This window comes from Octopus sinensis, linkage group LG6, assembly GCF_006345805.1.
Source record: "Octopus sinensis linkage group LG6, ASM634580v1, whole genome shotgun sequence".
Taxonomy (NCBI): domain Eukaryota; kingdom Metazoa; phylum Mollusca; class Cephalopoda; order Octopoda; family Octopodidae; genus Octopus; species Octopus sinensis.
In genome coordinates, this window is record NC_043002.1 from 9,851,400 (window position 1) to 9,874,177 (window position 22,778).

Genomic DNA, 22,778 nt, shown 5'->3' on the forward strand with positions numbered 1-22,778 from the left:
TAAAATAACCGGCAAAGGTGGGGTAATGGTCCACTTGGACCAAAGTAAAGCCTTCGATAGGGTAGACCATGGGTACCTGGCGGCGGTCCTCGAAGCGACCGGACTGGGTCCCGAATTCCGCGGGTGGATCTCCGCTATGTACAGCGGCATCAAGTCCACCGTCAGATAAACGGTTACCTAACAGAACCGTTTTCGATCGAATGTTCAGTACGTCAGGGGTGCCCCTTGTCACCACTTTTGTACGTATTGGCTCTCGAGCCACTACTGCGAAGGTTGGAGAGGCTGGGGAGTAACTCAGATGGAATCGGAGGTGGGAGGTCGGTCACTGCCTATGCGGATGACATCACCCTCATCGTGTCCAAGGAGGCCCAACTACCTGGTGTAGAGGAGGCTATCAGAGGATACGAGGCGGTGGCAGGAGCAAAGGTTAACAGGGACAAATCGGTCGGCTTGCGCCTCGGCACCTGGAGGAACAAGCCGATATTGTCCAGTGTTGTGGGACACTGGACGGATGGCCCTGTTAAGTTGCTGGGAGTCTGGTTTGGACCGGACTCCCAAACGGAGAAGAACTGGAGCGAGGTGACGGGCAAGGTGGAGGCCATAATACGGACCTGGTCCGGAAGGTCTCTGTCCTTGAAAGGAAGGGCGGAGGTGGTGCAGATGTTTATTGCATCCGTAATCACCTACCGCCTGACCGTCGTCCCTTGCCCCGACTCATGGCTTAACAAGTTGGAACGAGCCCTCTTCCGCTTTTTGTGGAAAGGAGGAAAGCCACTTGTGAGACGCTCCGTGTGCTGTCAAGAACCGTTAAAGGGTGGGTTAGGGATGCCTTGGTTGATGATGCGCAGACATGCGTTGAGACTAAGACATCTCTGGCACCACCTGGAAGGTGATAAGGTGTGGAGTCCGTTGGCAGAGGGATTTTTTCCGAGACCGGCCTCCTTAGTTAATTTTAAACCCGGTTACATCAGAAGATGCAATCTGACTCCATGGCAAAAGGAGTGCCGACAGGCACTCACGCTGATCCACAGGACGGGCAAGGCCGGCTGCGGAAATACCACCTCGGTAATTTATAGAGGGCTGGTAGAAGGTAAAAACGATGACGTCCTAGGAGGGGCTCTGGGGTTTGATGAAAACCAGCTTGCCAATCTGTTTAAGAAAACGTTCAGGTCGGGGTATTTGGATAATTTCCAAAGATCCCTGGCTTGGCAGTGCTACAGGAATGCTTTACCTGTTCGCGAAAAGTTATCACGGCACGGAGTTCCAGTGCCACCGACGTGTCCAAGATGCGGGCTGGACGATGAAACCGTTCAGCACGCTTTTTTTCATTGTCGGAAGTTGAACGACTTGATAAGTTACGCAGAACACGTGTTATCGCATCTGGGACGAGTACAGCTGTCGGCTGAGTCTATGATTAAGATGATACCGCCAACTGGACTCTCGAAGGAAGGTGAGGCATGTTTTCACTGCACGGTTGCAGTGGTAAAGGAATGCATGTGGAGAACGAGAATGGAAGGAACCGCGACAGGGTCATTTGTCTCCGGGCCCGGCTTGCTCACCTACTTCAGATATCATCTGAGAAGCAAGATGGGACTGGAGAGGAGGACCCTGCGCGGGGAGTGTATGCGAATAGATGGAAGGAAGTGGAAAGAAAGGTGGGTACGAGAAGGCCAGCTTGACCATGGAGGAGAGAGAGGAAGTGGAAGCTGCAGGGCCTCAACAATTGCCGGGGTGTGAAAGCTCCAGTAAAATCACAAAGGTCAGCTACAAGTGTTTGTAACACTAGTTACGCAAAAACTATTACTTATAACGAATACAAACGAAACTTTTTTAATCGATTCTCTTAAATTTTCTTGTATGTATGTATGTCCTGTATTCGTCCTTTCTATGTATTAATTTTTATAATTGTAATAAGAGATACACTTCTATTTCTGTATTTGCGGAGCAGTTTGTTGCTGTTTCTTGTTTGCGTTTTGCGTTGTGTGAGAAATTGCTGCTGCTATTTGAGAGAATTCGAAGTTATAATATCATTGTTTGTGTAAACTGTTCTGAACAGTACCCGTCGTAAAACGATAATTTTCGCCCTACGGGGCAGAAAATTTTGCACTAACCATATTCTTGTTACCTTAAAGGTAACTTCAGAGATGGAGTTCGACCTGACGTCGAAGGAGGACTTTCCCGTGATGGGAAAAGGTGAAAAAGAGGAAAATCAAGTACCCAGGCAATCATTCTCGGCCGCGGTGGGCGGCGCCATGTTGGAGATAGAATTCAAGATTGAACAACTGTACGAATATAGGAATTTGGTAAAACTAGAAGGAGGAGAAATAAGGCTTGTGCCGCCGCAAGCGAAGGTGCAAGAAATTAAGGAAAAGATCGTAATCTATAAAGTGTACAACTTTAAAGAAAAAAAGATCATGGAAGTAAAAAACGAAACCGTTGAGAAATGCTTGGCCCCGGTGTGGGATAAAATTCGCCATATAGTGAGAGGTGCACGAAGTGCCACGATCGAAGCACACTTTGACACGGCAGAGGTGGCGAAGGAGTGAGTGTCGTCGTTGACCCTTAAAAACGACGACATCATGCTGCTACCCTCGTATATGGGGAAGAGAACCGCAAAGGTAACGGTTGAAGACATACCCAGAGGATACGACACCATGTGGGTAGCAGCGGCGGTCTTACATGATGTGGAACGCGAAATGAACATACTGCAAATGAGAAGGAAGGAAGCGGTACGTTGGAGGGGTCAGACTCTGGAGCTCCTCGTACAGGCAGAGAACAAGATCTTGGAGAGCCTGCCTGACAGGATTTTTAACGAGGATGGCACGTCCATGAGAGTGTCGGTGGAAGGACGAAGACCCAGATGCTTCAAGTGTGGAGAAAAGGGTCACGTCCGTTCCAATTGCATCAGAAAAAAAAGAACAGAAGAAGCGGCCCCTCCAAGTGTACCCAATGCGGAGGGAGAGGAAGCTAAGAAGAACAACAAAACGACCAAGACAAATACGGAAGCAAAAATAGACCAAATAGAACCGATGGAATACACCCAAGTTACGCACAAAAGAAAAAAGAAAATACCCTGGACTCCCCTCCCCAAACAAGGAAAAAAACAACTAACACTGCAGACACACACATTAAACAAATCCCCCAACCCTACCCCCACGGCACTGTTTTCATTGGAAAACAGTTTGCCAAGCCCCTCCCCGTAAAACAAGATCCTAAAAAATGTTTATTGAAAAATGAAAAAATAATTGCGTTTGATGAAAAAAACGAAAAAGTTTACAAATGCTGCAAACTGTCGAGGTTCATGCTGTATAGCAGAACCTCAGATGGAAAAGCAATTGCGCGCTTCGCCAAGGTAGGCGAGAACGAATGGAAGGAGGAGGTTCTTCAGGAACACCTGAAGAACCGCCTAATAAGAGATGTCACCAAAGAGGTGTTAGAAGGAAAACTAACAATAACCCCGGCAACCACACCAACCCAGAGCCCAGTGGCAACGCCGGTCAAAGGCCCTGCAGTAGCGGAAGAAAGGGAAGCAGGCAAAATCAGACCGCCGTGCTCCCTTTCACAACCGTGAGTATAGTTATTTCTCTCCCTCGCTCACAATGGCTAAGCTGGGATGCCTAAACATACGTGGAATGGGGTCGAAATGGAAACAAATTTGTTTCCTGAACGACCTCACGACACAAGGTATAGATGTTGCTATCGTAACCGAGTCCAAGATGAGCGAGACCCAAGCGTTCTCACCTCTTCTAAATGGTTTCGAGAAATTTATTTCTCCTAGCCGAGGAGGAGGAAGAGGCGTGGCAGTCTTCATCAGGAAGAGCTTGGACCTGCAGGTAAGTACTGTCTTTCTGGACCCAGAAGGCAGGCTGGTTGTCCTGGATGTGACTCACGCAAGTAAACAGTCCTTCAGGTTGGTAGCTGTCTACGCCCCGAACGAGGGTAGACAGTCGGGTTTCTTTCGAAGCCTGGAGCCCTTTCTGGCGACGTCGAAAACAGTAATACTAGTAGGGGACTTTAACACTGTCCTTGAAGCGCACATCGACAGTGTTGGCTCAACTAATAGGAAGGGGAATCCTAGCCTCAAGGGTCTACTGGAGAGCTTTGATCTAGTGGACCGTTACCGACTGGATGAGCCGAGCGTTCCACAGTGGACGTGGAGTAACAACGACGGCTCACACAGATCGTACCTAGATAGGATAATTATAAAAAAAAGAGATAAGGATACGTTTAGTTGTCCACAATTTATATTGTACCTTACTCGGATCACAAGTTTGTGACGTGTGAGGTGCAATTAGACAAGTGTCATAGACAGGGACCCGGGTACTGGAAGCTGAACAAGGCTATTTTGAATTGTGAAGACTTCCGTACCCGGATTTAGGAGTTAGTTCAGAGGGCATTGTGCGGCACCGTCATTAACAATAGATGGTGGCACGCCCTCAAAAGAGCCATTCGATTAGAGTCCGTTAGATTTAGCAATCAGATAAGGACAGATAGGGCTAGTCTAGAGGGCGATTTAGTTAAGAAGCTAGACGAGGCAATGGAAGCTGGCTCTGCATCCGGAGTACTGGCGGCAAGGACGGTATTGTACCGACACCTTGACTCCAAACACGAAGGTTGCAGAGTCAGAGCTAAGCTGCGCGCCGGGAAACGAGAAGGTGTTAACGTAGCCGGATGGGCCCGTCGTGTGGAGAGTAAGAGAGGCAACAGAGCCTCAATAAAATCTTTGACTGGCGAACAGGGACAAAAGATCTATGGACAGGAGGAGATGCAAAAGTTTCTTCACCAGCATTTCGCGCGCGCGTTCGGGGGTGGGCCCGCTGGACCGGGGGAGTGCCTTAAGGGACTTCCTGGCCGGCGGGCCGCGGCTCGCGGGGCGTGAGGCGGAGTGCTGTGAGGAGCGATCACTCCCGCGGAAATAAGGGAAGTGCTGGCCGAGTGCGCCGGGGAGAAATCGCCGGGGCTGGATGGTCTGCCCTACGAGTTTTACCAAAATATGCCGGATTTGTTCGGGGGAATACTGGCAGGCGTCTACACGAACTGGCAGCAGAACGGGAGAATTCCCAGTTCTGTAAGCCGGGGAGTGGTGACGCTAATCCAGAAAGACCCGAGCAAGGGGATATGATTAGTAACTACAGGCCCATAACTCTACTTAATGTAGAGTTAAAGATTTTGGCCAAGGTGTTAGCAAAAAGGTTGACGGTTGTCGTGGAGAAACTTGTAGGGAGAGCACAGACATGTGCAATTCCAGGCAGGTCGATCCAGGACAACCTTCACCTTATACGCTACACCTTAGATAGGGTGGGTAAAATAACCGGCAAAGGTGGTGGGGTAATGGTCCACTTGGACCAAAGTAAAGCCTTCGATAGGGTAGACCATGGGTACCTGGCGGCGGTCCTCGAAGCGACCGGACTGGGTCCCGAATTCCGCGGGTGGATCTCCGCTATGTACAGCGGCATCAAGTCCACCGTCCAGATAAACGGTTACCTAACAGAACCGTTTTCGATCGAATGTTCAGTACGTCAGGGGTGCCCCTTGTCACCACTTGTACGTATTGGCTCTCGAGCCACTACTGCGAAGGTTGGAGAGGCTGGGGAGTAACTCAGATGGAATCGGAGGTGGGAGGTCGGTCACTGCCTATGCGGATGACATCACCCTCATCGTGTCCAAGGAGGCCCAACTACCTGGTGTAGAGGAGGCTATCAGAGGATACGAGGCGGTGGCAGGAGCAAAGGTTAACAGGGACAAATCGGTCGGCTTGCGCCTCGGCACCTGGAGGAACAAGCCGATATTGTCCAGTGTTGTGGGACACTGGACGGATGGCCCTGTTAAGTTGCTGGGAGTCTGGTTTGGACCGGACTCCCAAACGGAGAAGAACTGGAGCGAGGTGACGGGCAAGGTGGAGGCCATAATACGGACCTGGTCGGAAGGTCTCTGTCCTTGAAAGGAAGGGCGGAGGTGGTGCAGATGTTTATTGCATCCGTAATCACCTACCGCCTGACCGTCGTCCCTTGCCCCGACTCATGGCTTAACAAGTTGGAACGAGCCCTCTTCCGCTTTTTGTGGAAAGGAGGAAAGCCACTTGTGAGACGCTCCGTGTGCTGTCAAGAACCGTTAAAGGGTGGGTTAGGGATGCCTTGGTTGATGATGCGCAGACATGCGTTGAGACTAAGACATCTCTGGCACCACCTGGAAGGTGATAAGGTGTGGAGTCCGTTGGCAGAGGGATTTTTTCCGAGACCGGCCTCCTTAGTTAATTTTAAACCGGTTACATCAGAAGATGCAATCTGACTCCATGGCAAAAGGAGTGCCGACAGGCACTCACGCTGATCCACAGGACGGGCAAGGCCGGCTGCGAAATACCACCTCGGTAATTTATAGAGGGCTGGTAGAAGGTAAAAACGATGACGTCCTAGGAGGGGCTCTGGGGTTTGATGAAAACCAGCTTGCCAATCTGTTTAAGAAAACGTTCAGGTCGGGGTATTTGGATAATTTCCAAAGATCCCTGGCTTGGCAGTGCTACAGGAATGCTTACCTGTTCGCGAAAAGTTATCACGGCACGGAGTTCCAGTGCCACCGACGTGTCCAAGATGCGGGCTGGACGATGAAACCGTTCAGCACGCTTTTTTTCATTGTCGGAAGTTGAACGACTTGATAAGTTACGCAGAACACGTGTTATCGCATCTGGGACGAGTACAGCTGTCGGCTGAGTCTATGATTAAGATGATACCGCCAACTGGACTCTCGAAGGAAGGTGAGGCATGTTTTCACTGCACGGTTGCAGTGGTAAAGGAATGCATGTGGAGAACGAGAATGGAAGGAACCGCGACAGGGTCATTTGTCTCCGGGCCCGGCTTGCTCACCTACTTCAGATATCATCTGAGAAGCAAGATGGGACTGGAGAGGAGGACCCTGCCGCGGGGAGTGTATGCGAATAGATGGAAGGAAGTGGAAAGAAAGGTGGGTACGAGAAGGCCAGCTTGACCATGGAGGAGAGAGAGGAAGTGGAAGCTGCAGGGCCTCAACAATTGCCGGGGTGTGAAAGCTCCAGTAAAATCACAAAGGTCAGCTACAAGTGTTTGTAACATTAGTTACGCAAAAACTATTACTTATAACGAATACAAACGAAACTTTTTTAATCGATTCTCTTAAATTTTCTTGTATGTATGTATGTCCTGTATTCGTCCTTTCTATGTATTAATTTTTATAATTGTAATAAAGAGATACACTTCTATTTCCTGCATTTACGGATAACATATTGAAGAGAATAGAATTATGGGATTTATACCTACCCGCAGCCATTATGGATTACTGCAGAGGATTTTACGACGGACTTGAATTATTTCTTCAAAATTTTAAACCCAAGTTTGTACCAAAACACAGCTATACCAGTAACTTTTTTTAACCATCTTTATCGTATGTTTTTTTTAAATAGCATTCCATTGTTACACGGAAATTCACCCTTTTTCTCTGACGAGTAGTTGTATTACCTAATAATGATTATCAAATTTAGATTTCATTTCGAAGTGTAATACAAATCATGAAACGATCGTAAGATATTTCAAACTTTTTAAATAATCATACTTTATATATTTATATATCTATTAATACAATATTATTTTGGACGTATGTCTTCTGTAATGATTTTTTTACGTAACTTTTCTTGCTCTTACTTTGTAATATATATATATTTACATATATATATATATATATATATATAGGTCGAAAGATTCAGACTTAGAGTGCGATGTCTTTATAGGATCAATTCCACAAAGTAAAGAAAGGCTATAAGAGGGATCCAGATAAAGCGGTTATAGAGGCAATTATGCCTAATAAAGAAATTAGAAGCATTAAATATATTAAATATAATACTTTGGGTATGAAAAATACAAAATATGTATACATGTATATATGCAAAACGAGATAAAGCAAATGTTTGAAACTTTCAGATGCTAATTTTTTAAGTTTAAATATTTAGATATTTATATTAATTAAACCAATTTACTCAGAGTAAAAGTGACAGAGAAAATTAAAGGGATGGAAGATGTTCTAAGTACCACAGCTATTTTCGGGAGCTCGGAGATCCATAATAATGTTGGTATATGTAGTTCCTCACAATATGCAGCAGTATGGACTTAATTGTGTATGTGTGTTTATGTGTGTGTATATCGGAAACATATGTGAAGGCGCATGGCTCAGTGATTAGAGTGTCGAACTTACGATCGTGAGGTCGTGAGCTCGAATCCCGGACCAGGCTGCGTGTTGTGTTCTTGAGCAAGACACTTTATTTCACGTTGCTCCAGTTAACTCAGCTGTAGAAATGAGTTGCAACGTCACGGGTGCCAAGCTGTATCGGCCCCTTTGCCTTTCCCTTGGATAACACTGGTGGCGTGGAGAGGGGAGGCCAGTATGCATGGGCGACTGCTGGTCTTCCATAAACCACCTTGCCCAGACTTGTGACTAGGAGGGTAACTTTCTAGGTGCAATCCCATGGTCAGTGTCGTGAGCAAAGGGGGTCCCGATATCGGAAACAAAGCACAGCACACACATATTGTGTCTCTGAGGGTTATCTAGTAGCGCGTGCGGACGGCTAAACCAGGGAGAAATATGTTGTTTGTAGAAAGGGCTTCTATAAAAGTGCGCTAGGTTGATGAAATGGTAAAATCCAGCAGTTAATTGCAAAGGTGAAATACCTATTTCTTTACTACCCACAAGGGGCTAAACACACAGGACAAACAAGGACAGACAAATGGATTAAGTCGATTACATCGACCTCAGTGCGTAACTGGTACTTATTCAATCGATCCCGAAAGGATGAAAAGTAAAGTCGATCTCGGCGGAATTTGAACTCAGAACGTTGCGGCAGACGAAATACCTATTTCTTTACTACCCGCTAAACACAGAATGGACAAACAAGGACAGACAAAGGGATTAAGTCGATTACATCGCCCTCAGTGCGTAACTGGTACTTATTCAATCGATCCCGAAAGGATGAAAAGTAAAGTCGACCTCGGCGGAATTTGAACCCAGAACGTAGCGGCAGACGAAATACCGCTACGCATTTCGCCCGGCGTGCTAACGTTTCTGCCAGCTCGCCGCCTTGAGACGAGCTGGCAAAGGTGAAATACCAGCGGAAAAAGAACAGAAGTGGAACTTACCTGCAATGGAGTAGCAAAACTTACTGATGATTGGGAGAAGCATAGAGAGAGGAGCAAGGGATGAAAATAAGGAGAGAAAAAAATGTGTACGTGTATATATATTTGCAGACACTTCACAAGCTTTTGTATGTTAGTGAGGAAAGATATGACAGAGCAAAGCCGCGCGTGTGTTTGCATGAATGGCTTGAAGTGTCAGTGACAACGATTGACTGCTGTTTCGAGCAATTATACAACCATGAAGGGTTTAAGGGGTGCAGTGAAGACAGAAATTGGAAATAACGGGTATGTAAGGGAGGTGTGCGTTCGAGCATTGTGTATTTAAAGTGGAGGATAAGTGCAAGTTTGTAGGTGTATGTCTGTACGGGTGGGTGCTCTCTTTTTACTCTTTTACTTGTTTCAGTCATTTGACTGCGGCCATGCTGGAGCACCGCCTTTAGTCGAGGGAATAGACCCCAGGACTTATTCTTTGTAAGCCTAGTACTTATTCTATCGGTCTCTTTTGCCGAACCACTAAGTTACGGGGACGTAAACACACCAACATCGGTTGCCAAGCGATGTTGGGGGGACAAACATAGACACACAAACACACACATACATATATATATATATACATATATACGACGGGCTTCTTTCAGTTTCCGTCTACCAAATCCACTCACAAGGCTTTGGTCGGCCCGAGGCTATAGTAGAAGACACTTGCCCAAGGTGTCACACAGTTGGACTGAACCCAGAACCATGTTGTTAGTAAGCAAGCTACTTACCACACAGCCACTCCTGCGTTGACAGAGGGTAGATATGTCTGGGTATATATGTCCTAGCGTGAGAGTGTAGACGTTATGTACGTGTGGACGTGTTCGTGTATGTAGAGGTGTTAAGTATTAATAAGATGGAGGAGAGTCTGTGTGCGTATACATGTGTGTAAGTGATAGTCATGGAGATGTGTTAGGCAGTAGGGTTTGTGAGTTATGGTACTGGTTACGAGTGGTAGTGTGGTGATGAGATAAGAGTGGTCGGTAAAGTGACGGTGTGAGGGGACTACGTGGGAAGGAGCGGGTAAAGAAATGGGCAGGCTGAGGAGAAAAGGAGTTAGAAACACTGGGAAAGGAATTTGAAACCTAAATATAGGTTAGGAGAGAATGTGGGCTCCCGTCTTTTCTGGAGATGAGTGACAGGGAATCTTATTATGGTGACCATGCAGAATACCGAAATGTGTTAGATGAATGGTCGGCGGAACGAAAAAGAAATGTCTTTTAATCAAACCTTACTTCTAATAGATTGTAACAGCCATAAAGATCACAGTGAATTCATAGGAAAAAAACAAAACAAGAAACAGCAGAATTGGTTCTTAAATTGGTTTATTACGTTATTTCTTACACGTGTTTCAGTGGTTAACGTTTCATCGGCTATAAAATGTTGGTTCGGTAGGACCATTTGGTCCTCTTTTAGTTTTTCGTAAACTGGTTTCGCGTCGGTTTCGCCTTTCGTTTGGTGAGTTAGTCGTTCTATACAAGTGAAAATATACAAAGCAATTAGTTGCATATAGCGAAATCCTACGATACACAATAAAATTAACTAGCGTTGTTAATTATAAAATTGTACATTTTAGTTACAATACACTATAAAACGTAACAAATTTGCAGACGTTAAACGATAAAGTTATAAATTCGATGAATTAGATTGCTAGCTGCTGAGATTTATCGGGCAGGGTAATCTCCCTGAAAAAAAAAAAAAATAATACACGCGCGCGTTCGTATACGCTTGCAGATATATATATATATATATATATATATATATATATATATATATATATACATAAAAATATCGTGTACATTAGAACACATTAAGAGGATTCCAAATAGGAAAGCCTTGTGCTAGAAAGAGCAGTAGAAAACTCAAACCACTAATTATAGATAAATTCTCGAAAGGATTGAAAATTAAAAACGTATACCATCTAATTTAGTTCCTTGAATAATATATAGTCTATTGACTATTTTTTGTGCTAGGCCACTGGTAATAATAATTTCTATAATTCTTATTACCCTAATATTATAATATATATATATATATATATATATGTATATATATATATATATATATATAGCATAATTAAATCTCAGAATGAGATTGAAACAGTAATCGCTCGATAATGTAAAGTATAGAAGCCATCTTATCATGGCTAACCACATTGGGGAGGGGGTGTTACTGTAGCTCTATAGCCCCAAGAGATCGTCGTCTCTAGTTGGCTTTAGACACAGTATCAGTGCCCTTGGAGACGACGATCTCTTGGGGCTATAAAGCTACAGTAACACCCCCTCCCCAATGTGGTTAGCCATGATAAGATGGCTTCTATACTTTACATTATCGAGCGATTACTGTTTCAATCTCATTCTGAGATTTAATTATGCTTACTGTCCGTTTTTCGACATCAGTGGCAGATGCCACTAGAAAAACTTATATATTTGCAAGGAATTATTATTTCACTTTCATCGCGACCTGGTGGTTACCGCCCGTTGATGAGGGACAAAAATCCCGAAACTAGTTCGAGCGTATCACTCAGGCTTGCGAGGAAGGGATGGCCTCCCTTTGCAAATACTCCAAGGGCACTGATATTGTGTCTAAAGCCAGCTAGAGACGACGATCTCTTGGGGCTATAAATCTACAGTAACACCCCCTCCCCAATGTGGTTAGCCATGATAAGATGGCTTCTATACTTTACATTATATATATATATATATATATAATATATATATATATATAATATATATATATATATAATATATATATATATACAGGTGAGTTATGTTAGAGGTTATACCTGTATCCAATGAATCCACTGGTGTATTACCTATATTTAATCATGAGCATTAGTGTTAATGCTCATAAAAGATAGGTAATGACAAGAATAAACTAAAGTTTGTCAATATTCAAGTAAAGCAGAAAATAGAGATAAAATTGATGAGTAACAATTGATTCACATCAATTATCATTGATTAATTAATTGCAAAAAGACAAAATCTCGTCTTACAGCTGTTTCCGTTAGCGTGATTCACAGTCTTAACCACCGCAATAATAATAATAATAATAATAATAATAATAATAATAATAATGGTTATCATTGTAAGTAATTAATTATACTCATTTGAATCACGGAACGTTCTTCAGAGCGGAAAAAGTAAATAAAATAAAAGTAAAAATAAAACTAAAAAGTACAAGAAAGTGCAAACTGTGATAATGCCTCATGCTACATGCTGACCCCCTGGGAAACGTTTGTAAAGATGTTTCATATTAGTCATTCTATGGACATCATAGCCCATCCTAGTAAGGAGTTATTGTTTATAGATAGGCGCAAGAGTGGCTGTGTGGTAAGTAGCTTGTTTACCAACCACATGGTTCCGGATTCAGTCCCACTGTGTGGCACCTTGGGCAAGTGTCTTCTGCTATAGCCTCGGGCCGACCAAAGCCTTGTGAGTGGATTTGGTAGACGGAAACTGAAAGAAGCCCGTCGTATATATATATGCGTGTCTGTGTTTGTCCCCCTAGCAATGCTTGACAACCGATGTTTATGTCCCCGTCACTTAGCGGTTCGGCAAAAGAGACCGATAGAATAAGTACTGGGCTTACAAAAGAATAAGTCCCGGGGTCGAGTTGCTCGATTAAAGGCGGTGCTCCAGCATGGCCGCAGTCAAATGACTGAAACAAGTAAAAGAGTAAAAGAGTATATATATATATCTTTGGAATAGGTGGTTTATCTGGAATTCATTGGAGATAACAGTCCAGGAATCGTATAAATAAATCTTTTTCTTCTCGTATGTGTCTTCGTACGCTGTTAAAAGGAGCTTGGCCGTTGAGGTGAAGCAAGCACGACTTTTGTAGAGGACGGATAGCAGGGACGAAGCCTCGGATGAACTTTAAAGTGGATGCCAAAATAATTTGGGCAGTGCTATTGGAATAGTTATATGGCGCTCACGTCGACGTTGGATTGAGTTTCTCGAGACGATGCCAATAATCAAGACCTGTAATACTGTCTATATTCCTTGTAATCGATCTCTGGTGAGTTTCAGGTTTTACAACAGTATTCACGATAAGAGAGGGTGAAGGCGAAGAAAAGGATAATGGTAGGAGTATCTCTGGCCCGAAAAGCCACCAGGATCCAGGAGCACGCCCTGCTGGCCATGTCGACTTTTTTAATGTTGGTACTTCAGCTTAACTTGTTGTCGACAGTTACTCTTAGGTTCCAAGTGGTGTTTGATGCGATAAAGTTTTCATCTGAGGGAAACGTGTATTGTAGCTTAAGTGGATTAATTCGAATTTATTTCCTTTTACCAGTACATTGTGTTTCTCCGCCCATCGGATATCAGCGAGCAGATCGGTTTGGAGCTTAGTCCGGCCTCCTTCTGTGCAAAGATTTCAAGAATACAAGAAGTTCCCAGACGTGAATTTGTCTTGAGTGTCTAATGTGTTGTCCATCACCGAGCCCGCTTTTCAGTGCAGTCGGTTATACGAGGGGTACAAAAGAGGTTGAGGCAGCCAGAACCCACCAAGACTTTAATTTTGTTTTGCTTTTGTTTTTTTAGACGAGTTTATCATCTCTTAGCGGCGGGAAGTTCTAGCGAGAACTTGGGGTCCTTCACGTATTGTGGTCCACGTATTAATTGATCCGCAGCTGGGATCCGAAGACCTGCTGCATTTCTGTGTCAGTGTAGGTCTAGGACCAATCGTATGTATGGGGTGACCTGTAGCATGACCATAATACTGAATGCAGTTTTAAACTCGCAACCAGGATAGACATGTGGGTGTGTTTAGTATGTGTGTGAATCTGTGTTTGTGTGTGTGGTTGTGTGTGGCTGTGTTCGTGTGTATGCGTTTGTGTGTGTATGTTTGATTTACAGGAGAAACCCTGTGAAATGTGAAAAATACATAAAATTTTTATATACATATCTATTGGGTTGTCCGATTCAGTGTAGCTTACATTTCAACTCATTTTAGAACATGGTTGAGTCCATAAAATAGGATGTGACTACACCTCCATTTAGAGCACAGTTTAAGCTGTCTTTTCGTGGAAGAAGGTTTATGTTCCTATAACCTGTGTTAATTCTGTAACCCTTTAAAATGGAAAATAAGAAAGTTCATTTTCGGCACTTGATGCTTTGGGAACCAGACAAAAATTGCTGCAGCTCGGCTGGGATGTGTTACCCCCACCCTCCATATTCACCAGATATTGCTCCTTCGGATTTCCACTTGTTCAGGTCTCTGCAGAATAGTCTTAATGGTAAAAATTTCAATTCCTTGGATGACGTAAAAAGATACCTTGATTAATTCTTTGCCATGAAACCACCTCAGTTCTGGGAAAGGGTATTTTCAAGCTAAAGGAAAGATGGATACGCATTGTGCAACAAAATGTTTCATATTTGGTTGATTAAAAATGTAATGGCAAGTATTTATTGACGTTTTTCTTTCCTTTAAAAATCGGCACGAACTTTCCGGACAACCCAATATTTTCTTCATTTAAAGTGGGTTTAATTTGTTTCATTTTATGTATTTATATGAACACGAAAATAAGAAAATAAGAACACGAAAATACAATTTCACAGAATATATATATTAGTAGTACAATTTAACTGAAAATATATTGGTGAACATAGTCTTAATGTAAATTTGATATATGTAACACCAGTGGAAAGGAGAGAAGAAAAAAGAGGGTATCATATCTTTCATTGAGTCTTATGTATTTAAAATGATTTGTTTTAGTATTTTTTAATCAATTTATGGGCCCCGGGACAAAAGTGTGACTGATTTTCTCGTTAAATTCAATTCCATTTTGCACAAAACAGCGATGAAAAGCAAGCCTTATTTCGTTGCTGCTTATCATAACATAAATCTGGCAAATGACAATATAAATAATGATAGGACTAAATATCAGCATTTGGAAGCAATATACATATCTATTGGATTGTCCGATTCAGTGTAGCTTACATTTCGACTTATTTTAGAACATGGTTGAGTCCATAAAATAGGATTTGATTACACCTCCATTTAGAGCACAGTTTAAGCTATCTTTTCGTGGAAGAAGGTTTATGTTCCTATAACCTGTATTATTTCTGTAACCCTTTAAAATGGAAAATAAGAAAGTTCATTTTCGACACTTGATGCTTTGGGAACCAGACAAAAATTGCTGCAGCTCGGCTGGGATGTGTTACCCCACTCTCCATATTCACCAGATATTGCTCCTTCGGATTTCCACTTATTCAGGTCTCTGAAGAATAGTCTTAATGGTAAAAATTTCAATTCTTTGGATGATGTAAAAAGATATCTTGATGAATTCTTTGCCATGAAACCACCACAGTTCTGGGTGTATTCTTCGCTCAAATACGATTGATCAAAGAACAAGAGTAAATAAGGACAACAGCACGCTAATAGACAATATTTTTACAACCAGAAATGATTTATTTAACCTTGAGGCGAGAACACTTTTTCTTGAAACATCTGGTGACATTCTGACATTATCAATAACTAATAATGGACAACCGGAGGTCAGTGATATAAATCGGAAATATATTATTTATAAACAAATAGATAATGAAAGTAAGAATGAGTTTAAGAATAAATTCAAAGGAGTCATGAGTCAATATCACATGTGGAGGCACATGGCCTAGTGGTTAGAGCAGCGGACTCGCAATCGGAGGATTGCGGTTTCGAATCTCTGACCGGGCGATGTGTGTGTTTATGAGCGGAACACCTAAGCCCTACGCAGCTCCGGCAGAAGGTAATGGCAAACTTCTGCTGACTCCTTCGCCGCAACTTTCTCTCACTCTTTCTTCCTGCATCTTGCAGCTCACCTGTGACAGACCGGCGTCCCGTCCAGGTGGGGAACCTATACGCCACGGAAACCGGGAAACTGGCCCTTGTGAGCCAGGCATGGCTCGAGAAGGAACAAACAAAACAACAATATCACTTGGCCTTTGTTACTAGTTGTTCGAACCACACTTGTTTATATGTTTATGCCTTTCTTCGAGGTGAATGATAGAGAAAATAGAAATCAGAACGAAATATTCATTGATAGAATTATTCTAAAACAGATCGGAGAACGCATTCGATTTTACTGCATGTTGTATACATATTTCTTTTCTACCAACAAGGGGCTAAACACAGAGAGGACAAACAAGGACAGACAAACGGATTAAATCGCTTATATCGACCCCAGTGCGCAACTAGTACTTAATTTATCGACCCCGAAAGGATGAAAGGCAAAGTCGACCTCGGCGAAATTTGAACTCAGAACATAACGGCAGACTAAATACCTATTTCTTTACTACCCACAAGGGGCTAAACACAGAGAGGATAAACAAGGACAGACAAACGGATTAAGTCGCTTATATCGACCCCAGTGCATAACTGGTACTTAATTTATCGACCCCGAAAGGATGAGAGGCAAAGTCGACCTCGGCGGAATTTGAACTCAGAACGTAGCGGCAGACGAAATACCGCGAAGCATTTCGCCCAGCGTGCTAACGATTCTGCCAGCTCGCCGCTGTATACAATGGTTTGCAAGACAATATGAAATGCCTCGCAAAATATCAAACATTGTAAGCGAAAGCGAGAACGTTTTATTGATGACATCGAGAATGCACACAAACGCTCGCATTTCTTTTCTTGAGTGGGGACAGAGGATATTGTTTTGTATCTGTACGTTTTGTTATGGAGTTTTGTTTGAGTCATTCGTTGTATTAGTTTTTATATTGTTTTGATCGTGTAGCGCGGGTTGTGTTTTTTGTCGAGTATCGGCCTCCTATGCTTTATGCTGTGGGTTTTGTTCAGTTTGTTAGGAATTTACAGTATGAGTTTATTCCTGTATATTTTTGGATGGGTTTTGCATAGTAGTGTGTGTGTGTGTGTTACTCCTAAATCTTTATATATAAAAGAGAGGTTGTGTGCTGTCTGTCTCCAACGATTTAGATTCCTAACTACTCCCACATTTTGCGGTGCAGTTTAACCAAAACCAGGTATCTTATAGTCGTGATTCATATCGAGCCCTTCTGGGTATTAGCGCGCGTCTACGATGAGTCTACGATTAAAAAAAAAAATTACCATCAATTTTTCCCATTTTTAATGCATTTTTGGCATATATAAGGGAAGTAACTCTCTAAAAATGTATTATTAAATCTCAGAACGTAAAAAGCTACAGTAACATCCCCACCCCTTTGTTGTTAGCCATATTGAGATGGCTATTATACTTTACATCTCTAAAAATGCTTATATAGTTATTTCCCTTACAAACCCGAGCAACGCCGGGCGATACTGCTAGTCAACTATATTATAGTATTTATTATTACTATTATTATTATTGTTGTTGTTGCTGTTGCTATTATTATTATTATTATTATTATTATTATTATTTTATTATCTTTTCACAGCCTCAAACACTGGAAATGTACTACGGTGCCAGCTGTTCACTACCAGTGAACTAAGGTAATACCCCTTATTTTTCGGAGTATTCGAGCGATTCCAAGCAGTGCTGTTTTCTACAAGCGCTCTACCCTCATTGCAGCCCCTATTTGTTCCATGTACTTATCAAGATTTTTCTTCACTGTTTCCAGGACTCCGACAATTATAGGTACTACTACCACCTTTTTCCTCAATCGCAACTGCTCAAACTTCCAAGCTAGCCTATCATATCTATCAACTTTTCTTTCTTCCTTATCGCATACCTTGTTGTCAGCTGGGCATGCTATATCTATGATCCAGCATCGTTTCTTTTCTTTCTTAATTAAGACTATGTCTGGCTTCCTATTCTCTATCTCATGGTCGCACTGAATCATAAAATCACACAGGATCTTTGCATTATCATTTTCGATGATGCCTTCGGATTAATGTTCGTGTCACTTTTTTGCTCTGTCAAGTCCATACTTGTTGCAAAGTGTCCAATGGACAATCCTTGCTATATTGTCATGAGGTCTGTTATATTCTTTCTGGGCTAGTGGCGTACATTGACTGGTAATATGCAATACGGTTTTGTCCTCAATCAGAAAACCACTACTCTGAAAACAAGCGTTGCAAAGCGTTTAGAGTAGAGTAAAAACCTACAGAGTTGGTCCCTAGAGCAGTGGCAGGATGTTATTTTCTTGGAGGAGTCACCCATTACTTTATTTCCGACCATCGACCGAGTATACGTGTGGAGACAGCCAAAAAAAGCATTTGACCCAGACCACCTTCTTCCAACTGTTAAACATGGAGGAGGATCTGTGATGATCTGGGGTGGGGGGACTATATCTTGGAAATCTGCTGGCCCAATGGTTTCCCTTCATGGCAGAATTAATAGTAAAGAATATTTAAGCATTTTATCTGATCAAATTCATTCTACAGTTGCAGAACTGTTTCCAGAAGGAAACGCAATCTTGCAGGATGATAACTCACCAATTCACACAGTTAAATTTGTTACTGAATGGCACGAGGATTATTCTAGCGAAGTTGAGCAACTTATCTGGCCAACACAGTCCCCAGATCTCAATATTATTGAACATTTATGGTGCATTTTAGAAAAACAAGTAAAGAGTCGATATCCTCCACCATCATCGCTACAAGAACTAGAGACTGTTTTAGCTGAAGAATGGGCAAAAATTCATTTGGAAACAATTCAAACTTTGTACGACTCCATACCTCGTAGAATTCAAGCTGTAATTACTGCCAAAGGCGGTCCTACTTCATATTAAAATATATTTGTTTGAAAATTTAAGGTGTTTCCATTATTATGTCCAACTCCTGTATATATATATTTGCAGATTAATTACGGTTCAGTTCAGTCATTATCATTGAAGATTTGGGTATGAGACGCGTGTCTGCCAAGTCTGTGTCAAAACTGCTTCCAGCTGACCAAAACGAAACTCGGTTTCCAGCTGCACAAGATCTCCTTGATTCTGTCGAGAATGCTGGAAACTTTGTGAAAACTTTGCGTAGGCCTCTGAGCAGGTATCACCAAACTTTTGCCAAAGTTTGATGCAGATTCTTTGCTCAGCTTTCTCTGTCATGGTCTATGCGACGATCAAACACTACACACTTTCATTCTAAGCACTGCTGTAAATAGCGGAAGTGAGCTAGAGCGATAAAAATTCTAGCACATGCGCAATAGAGTTCAAGATCAATCTGTGCCAAACACACACACACATATTATAATGGAATAATTACTATGAAGGATTGTGTAGAACATACTGTATAAGGGAACGTGGGTAAGACCAGAGCAATGCGAAGTAAATGCAAGGCAAATCCCAAGAAAACAAATATAAGAATTAATGTAGACTTACCTTCCATTCAATATTTCGGGATTATGACCCGATTTTCAAGAGACTGACATTCGTCGCGAAGAAGCGCGCAGTATGGACGTCTTTGGATCTGGTCAACGTAACGCAGCGCTGTGATGCCATTCCCTCTGACTGCACCAACGTTTTGGAACACATGGGGCCCAGTTCTCTGATTCAGGCCTACAGCTCCCAAAACCATGATGCTTTGGCTACCCCACGTGTCTCTCTCCATTACACATGCATCTCTGTAGAGTTCATCCCTCCCTACGCCATACCCTCACTCTACCATCCGATGTGGAAACAAAGTACCGGCTCTCGTCAGAGAAGACTATCGACTTCCATTGCTAATGCCACCAATATCTGTGCTGTGTAGCTCACTGTAGTCATGCCTGACGGTGGCGGGCGGTGAGGACAGGCTCTCGAGTAGGACGACGTCAATGCAGGTTGTTGGCGGCCAGTCGACGTGGTACCGAGTCCCGCTGATGGGTCGCTGTCCAGTTCCAATGGTCTCGCGAGCTGTCACGCTGATCGGTCTGAAGCGAGTACGGAGGTGTCGCAGATGGATGAAGGGGTCCTGCCTGGGCGTGTTATTCCCTTCTTATCAACACTGTAGTTTATGTGATTTATAATCTGAGTCGGCGTAGTTCGCTTTGAAACCACGTTCGTTCAGTTTCAGTCCTACTGGGTGTCACCTTGTGTCAGTTCTTTTCCCTCGTCCTGAAGACAAATGAGGGTTCAGTAAAATAAAGCGGTAATCATGTTCTATGAACACGAAATGTGTCTCTTGGGGCTTGCTTGTGCCTTGCAAACTGTTTGAGAAATGGAAGAAGACGAAGACTCAGTTTGCTTCAGTGGTTGTGGATCATTTACTAAGCGTCTTATTAAGGGTTGTCAAGGCCTGCTTTGCTTCGTGTCACAAAACCAGAATGACAGGTAAGTTTTCCATTTAGAGGAAGCAGCGTTATGTCAGCATGCTTTCATACTTGCACAAAGTTGGTCCCGATGTTGGAGTCGACTTTGCTCAAATCTTTAAACTGAAGAGAAGCAGAACTGGCGCCATGTTCTGTATTATGACGCTGTGTGTGTGTGTGTGTGTGTGTGTGTGTGTGTGTGTGGTGTGTGTGTGTGTGTGTGAACACATTCCCCGTCACCCGTCAGACAAACTGTTTTTCGACAAGAAAACAAACAATATATAGATTATTCTATTAAATAATTATCCTTCCTTTAATTATGCCTATAATGCTTTATAAGTTTGGCAATAGGCCACCAATTTCAGAGAGTCGGGTAAATCAATTACATCGACTCTAAATGTGCGTGAGTATGTCTGTGTTCTTGTATATTGTATGGCTTTCTGCATTTTTGTGCCTCTCTCTCCCAACACTTGTCAATCCATGACAATATATTTAAGACTTAGCGGTCCAAGAAACTGATAGAATAAGAGAAGCATCTAGAAATAAGCAAGTACAGCACTGGCGTTGATTTGTTCATTTAAATTACTCAAGTTGGCCGCGGTCATATAAAATACTAAACAAGTAAACGTTAAAAGAATTCCAATTTTAATTTTGCTCTACTTAGGAATTAAAACGTAGTTTGTCAGAGTCTTCCTTGGAAAAGAAACAGACACGTTTTAAATAATAATATAAAAAAAGAAGAAGCGGGATTCTAACGGTTTGTCAGTTCAAACGTTTGACTGGAAATGTTTACGTTGATATTTTTACATCTTCATGAGAGCGAAGTGAAGTTAGACGTCGGACCGAAGAGGTCGTGTGTTACAAGGACAATACAGCAGTGATATGGAGGAAATGTATAAGCGAAATTAATACCTCAAATTATATACTCACGCGTCTGCACAGTCTCCTCCCGATGTTGATTCTATTCGAATGTTTCTAGTTCCTAAAATTTTGCATGTGTGAGTCCAGCATTCATCGTCTTCTGGGGCTGCCCACGTTGTACCATTCTCAACACATTCCCCGTCACCCGTCAGACAAACTGTTTTTCGATAAGAAAACAAACAATATATAGATTATTCTATTAAATAATTATCATTCCTTTAATTATGCCTATAATGCTTTATAAGTTTGGCAATAGGCCACCAATTTCAGAGAGTCAGGTAAATCAATTACATTGACTCTAAAGCACGACAGCTACTTATTTCATCAACCTCGAAGGGATCAAATGCAAACTAGACCTCGATGAAGTTTGAACTCGGATCCGGAGTCCATGGGAAATACTGATAGACCTTTTGCCTGGCGTGCTATTTTGCCCGCTCACTCCTTTTGTTAGAGTTTTTCTTGTCTATATGTTTATCAGAGATAATTCATTAGGCATTTTTTATATTGAGTTCATATTCTTCTTAAAATCGGAATCGTTAATGGAAACTTCAAGTATGTAAGGCGGTGAATTGGCAGAAACGTTAGCCCTCGCGAAATGCTTAGTGGTATTTCGTCTGCTGTTACATTCTGAGTTCAAATTCCGCCGAGATTGACTTTGCCTTTCGTCCTTTCGGAGTTACGCACTGGTGTCGATGTAATTGACTTAATCCCTTTATCTGTCCCCTATATGTTTAGCCCCTTGTGGGCAATAAAGAAATAAGGAAACTTCAAGTATGTAAAAACAAAGTTCAGTGTTGGTGATTATACACATACGAGGATGGATTCAAAAGTTCATAGGCTGAAAATGAAAGAGTGATGCTAGAACTGCAATAGTCATTGATTTCAGATCTTCAAATTAATAACCGAAGTGTGTGTGTGTGTGTGTGTGTGTGTGTGTGTGTGTGTGTGTGTGTGTATGTGTATTTTGTTCAGGTAACGAGCCTCACTGTTTAAAGCAGACTTCAAAAATAATTAGTTGCGAGTTCTCTAGAAAATATACAACATTTGGCATCGTGATGTTATCAGTTACTGACAGGGAAAGTATTTGTCCCCCTGCCCCAGGACATTCATGCTGACATGATTGTTATATTAGAGAGGTGGAGGCGCAATGGCCCAGTGGTTAGGGCAGCGGACTCGCAGTCATAGGATCGCGGTTTCGATTCCCAGACCAGGCGTTGTGAGTGTTTATTGAGCGAAAACACCTAAAGCTCCACGAGGCTCCGGCAGGGGATGGTGGTGATCCCTGCTGTACTCTTTCACCACAACTTTCCCTCACTCTTACTTCCTGTTTCTGTTGTACCTGTATTTCAAAGGGCCGGCCTTGTCACTCTCTGTGTCACGCTGAATATTCCCGAGAACTACGTTAAGGGTACACGTGTCTGTGGAGTGCTCAGCCACTTACACGTTAATTTCACGAGCAGGCTGTTCCGTTGATTCGGATCAACCGGAACCCTCATCGT

At 42.7% G+C, this 22,778-nt stretch overlaps 1 protein-coding gene across 1 annotated transcript in view; it reads right to left on the reverse strand.

Moving 5' to 3' along the window:
- Positions 1 to 10,493: 10,493 nt before the first annotated feature.
- LOC115212787 overlaps positions 10,494 to 22,778 on the reverse strand; it is a 44,319-nt gene continuing 32,034 nt past the window's right edge. Inside the window, exons 4-5 of the mRNA XM_036503487.1 lie at positions 21,289 to 21,436; positions 10,494 to 10,657 (exon numbers count right to left, since the gene is read on the reverse strand). Coding sequence (XP_036359380.1) covers positions 10,552 to 10,657; positions 21,289 to 21,436 — 254 coding nt within the window. The 3' untranslated portion in view covers positions 10,494 to 10,551. The remainder of the gene's footprint in view (positions 10,658 to 21,288; positions 21,437 to 22,778) is intronic.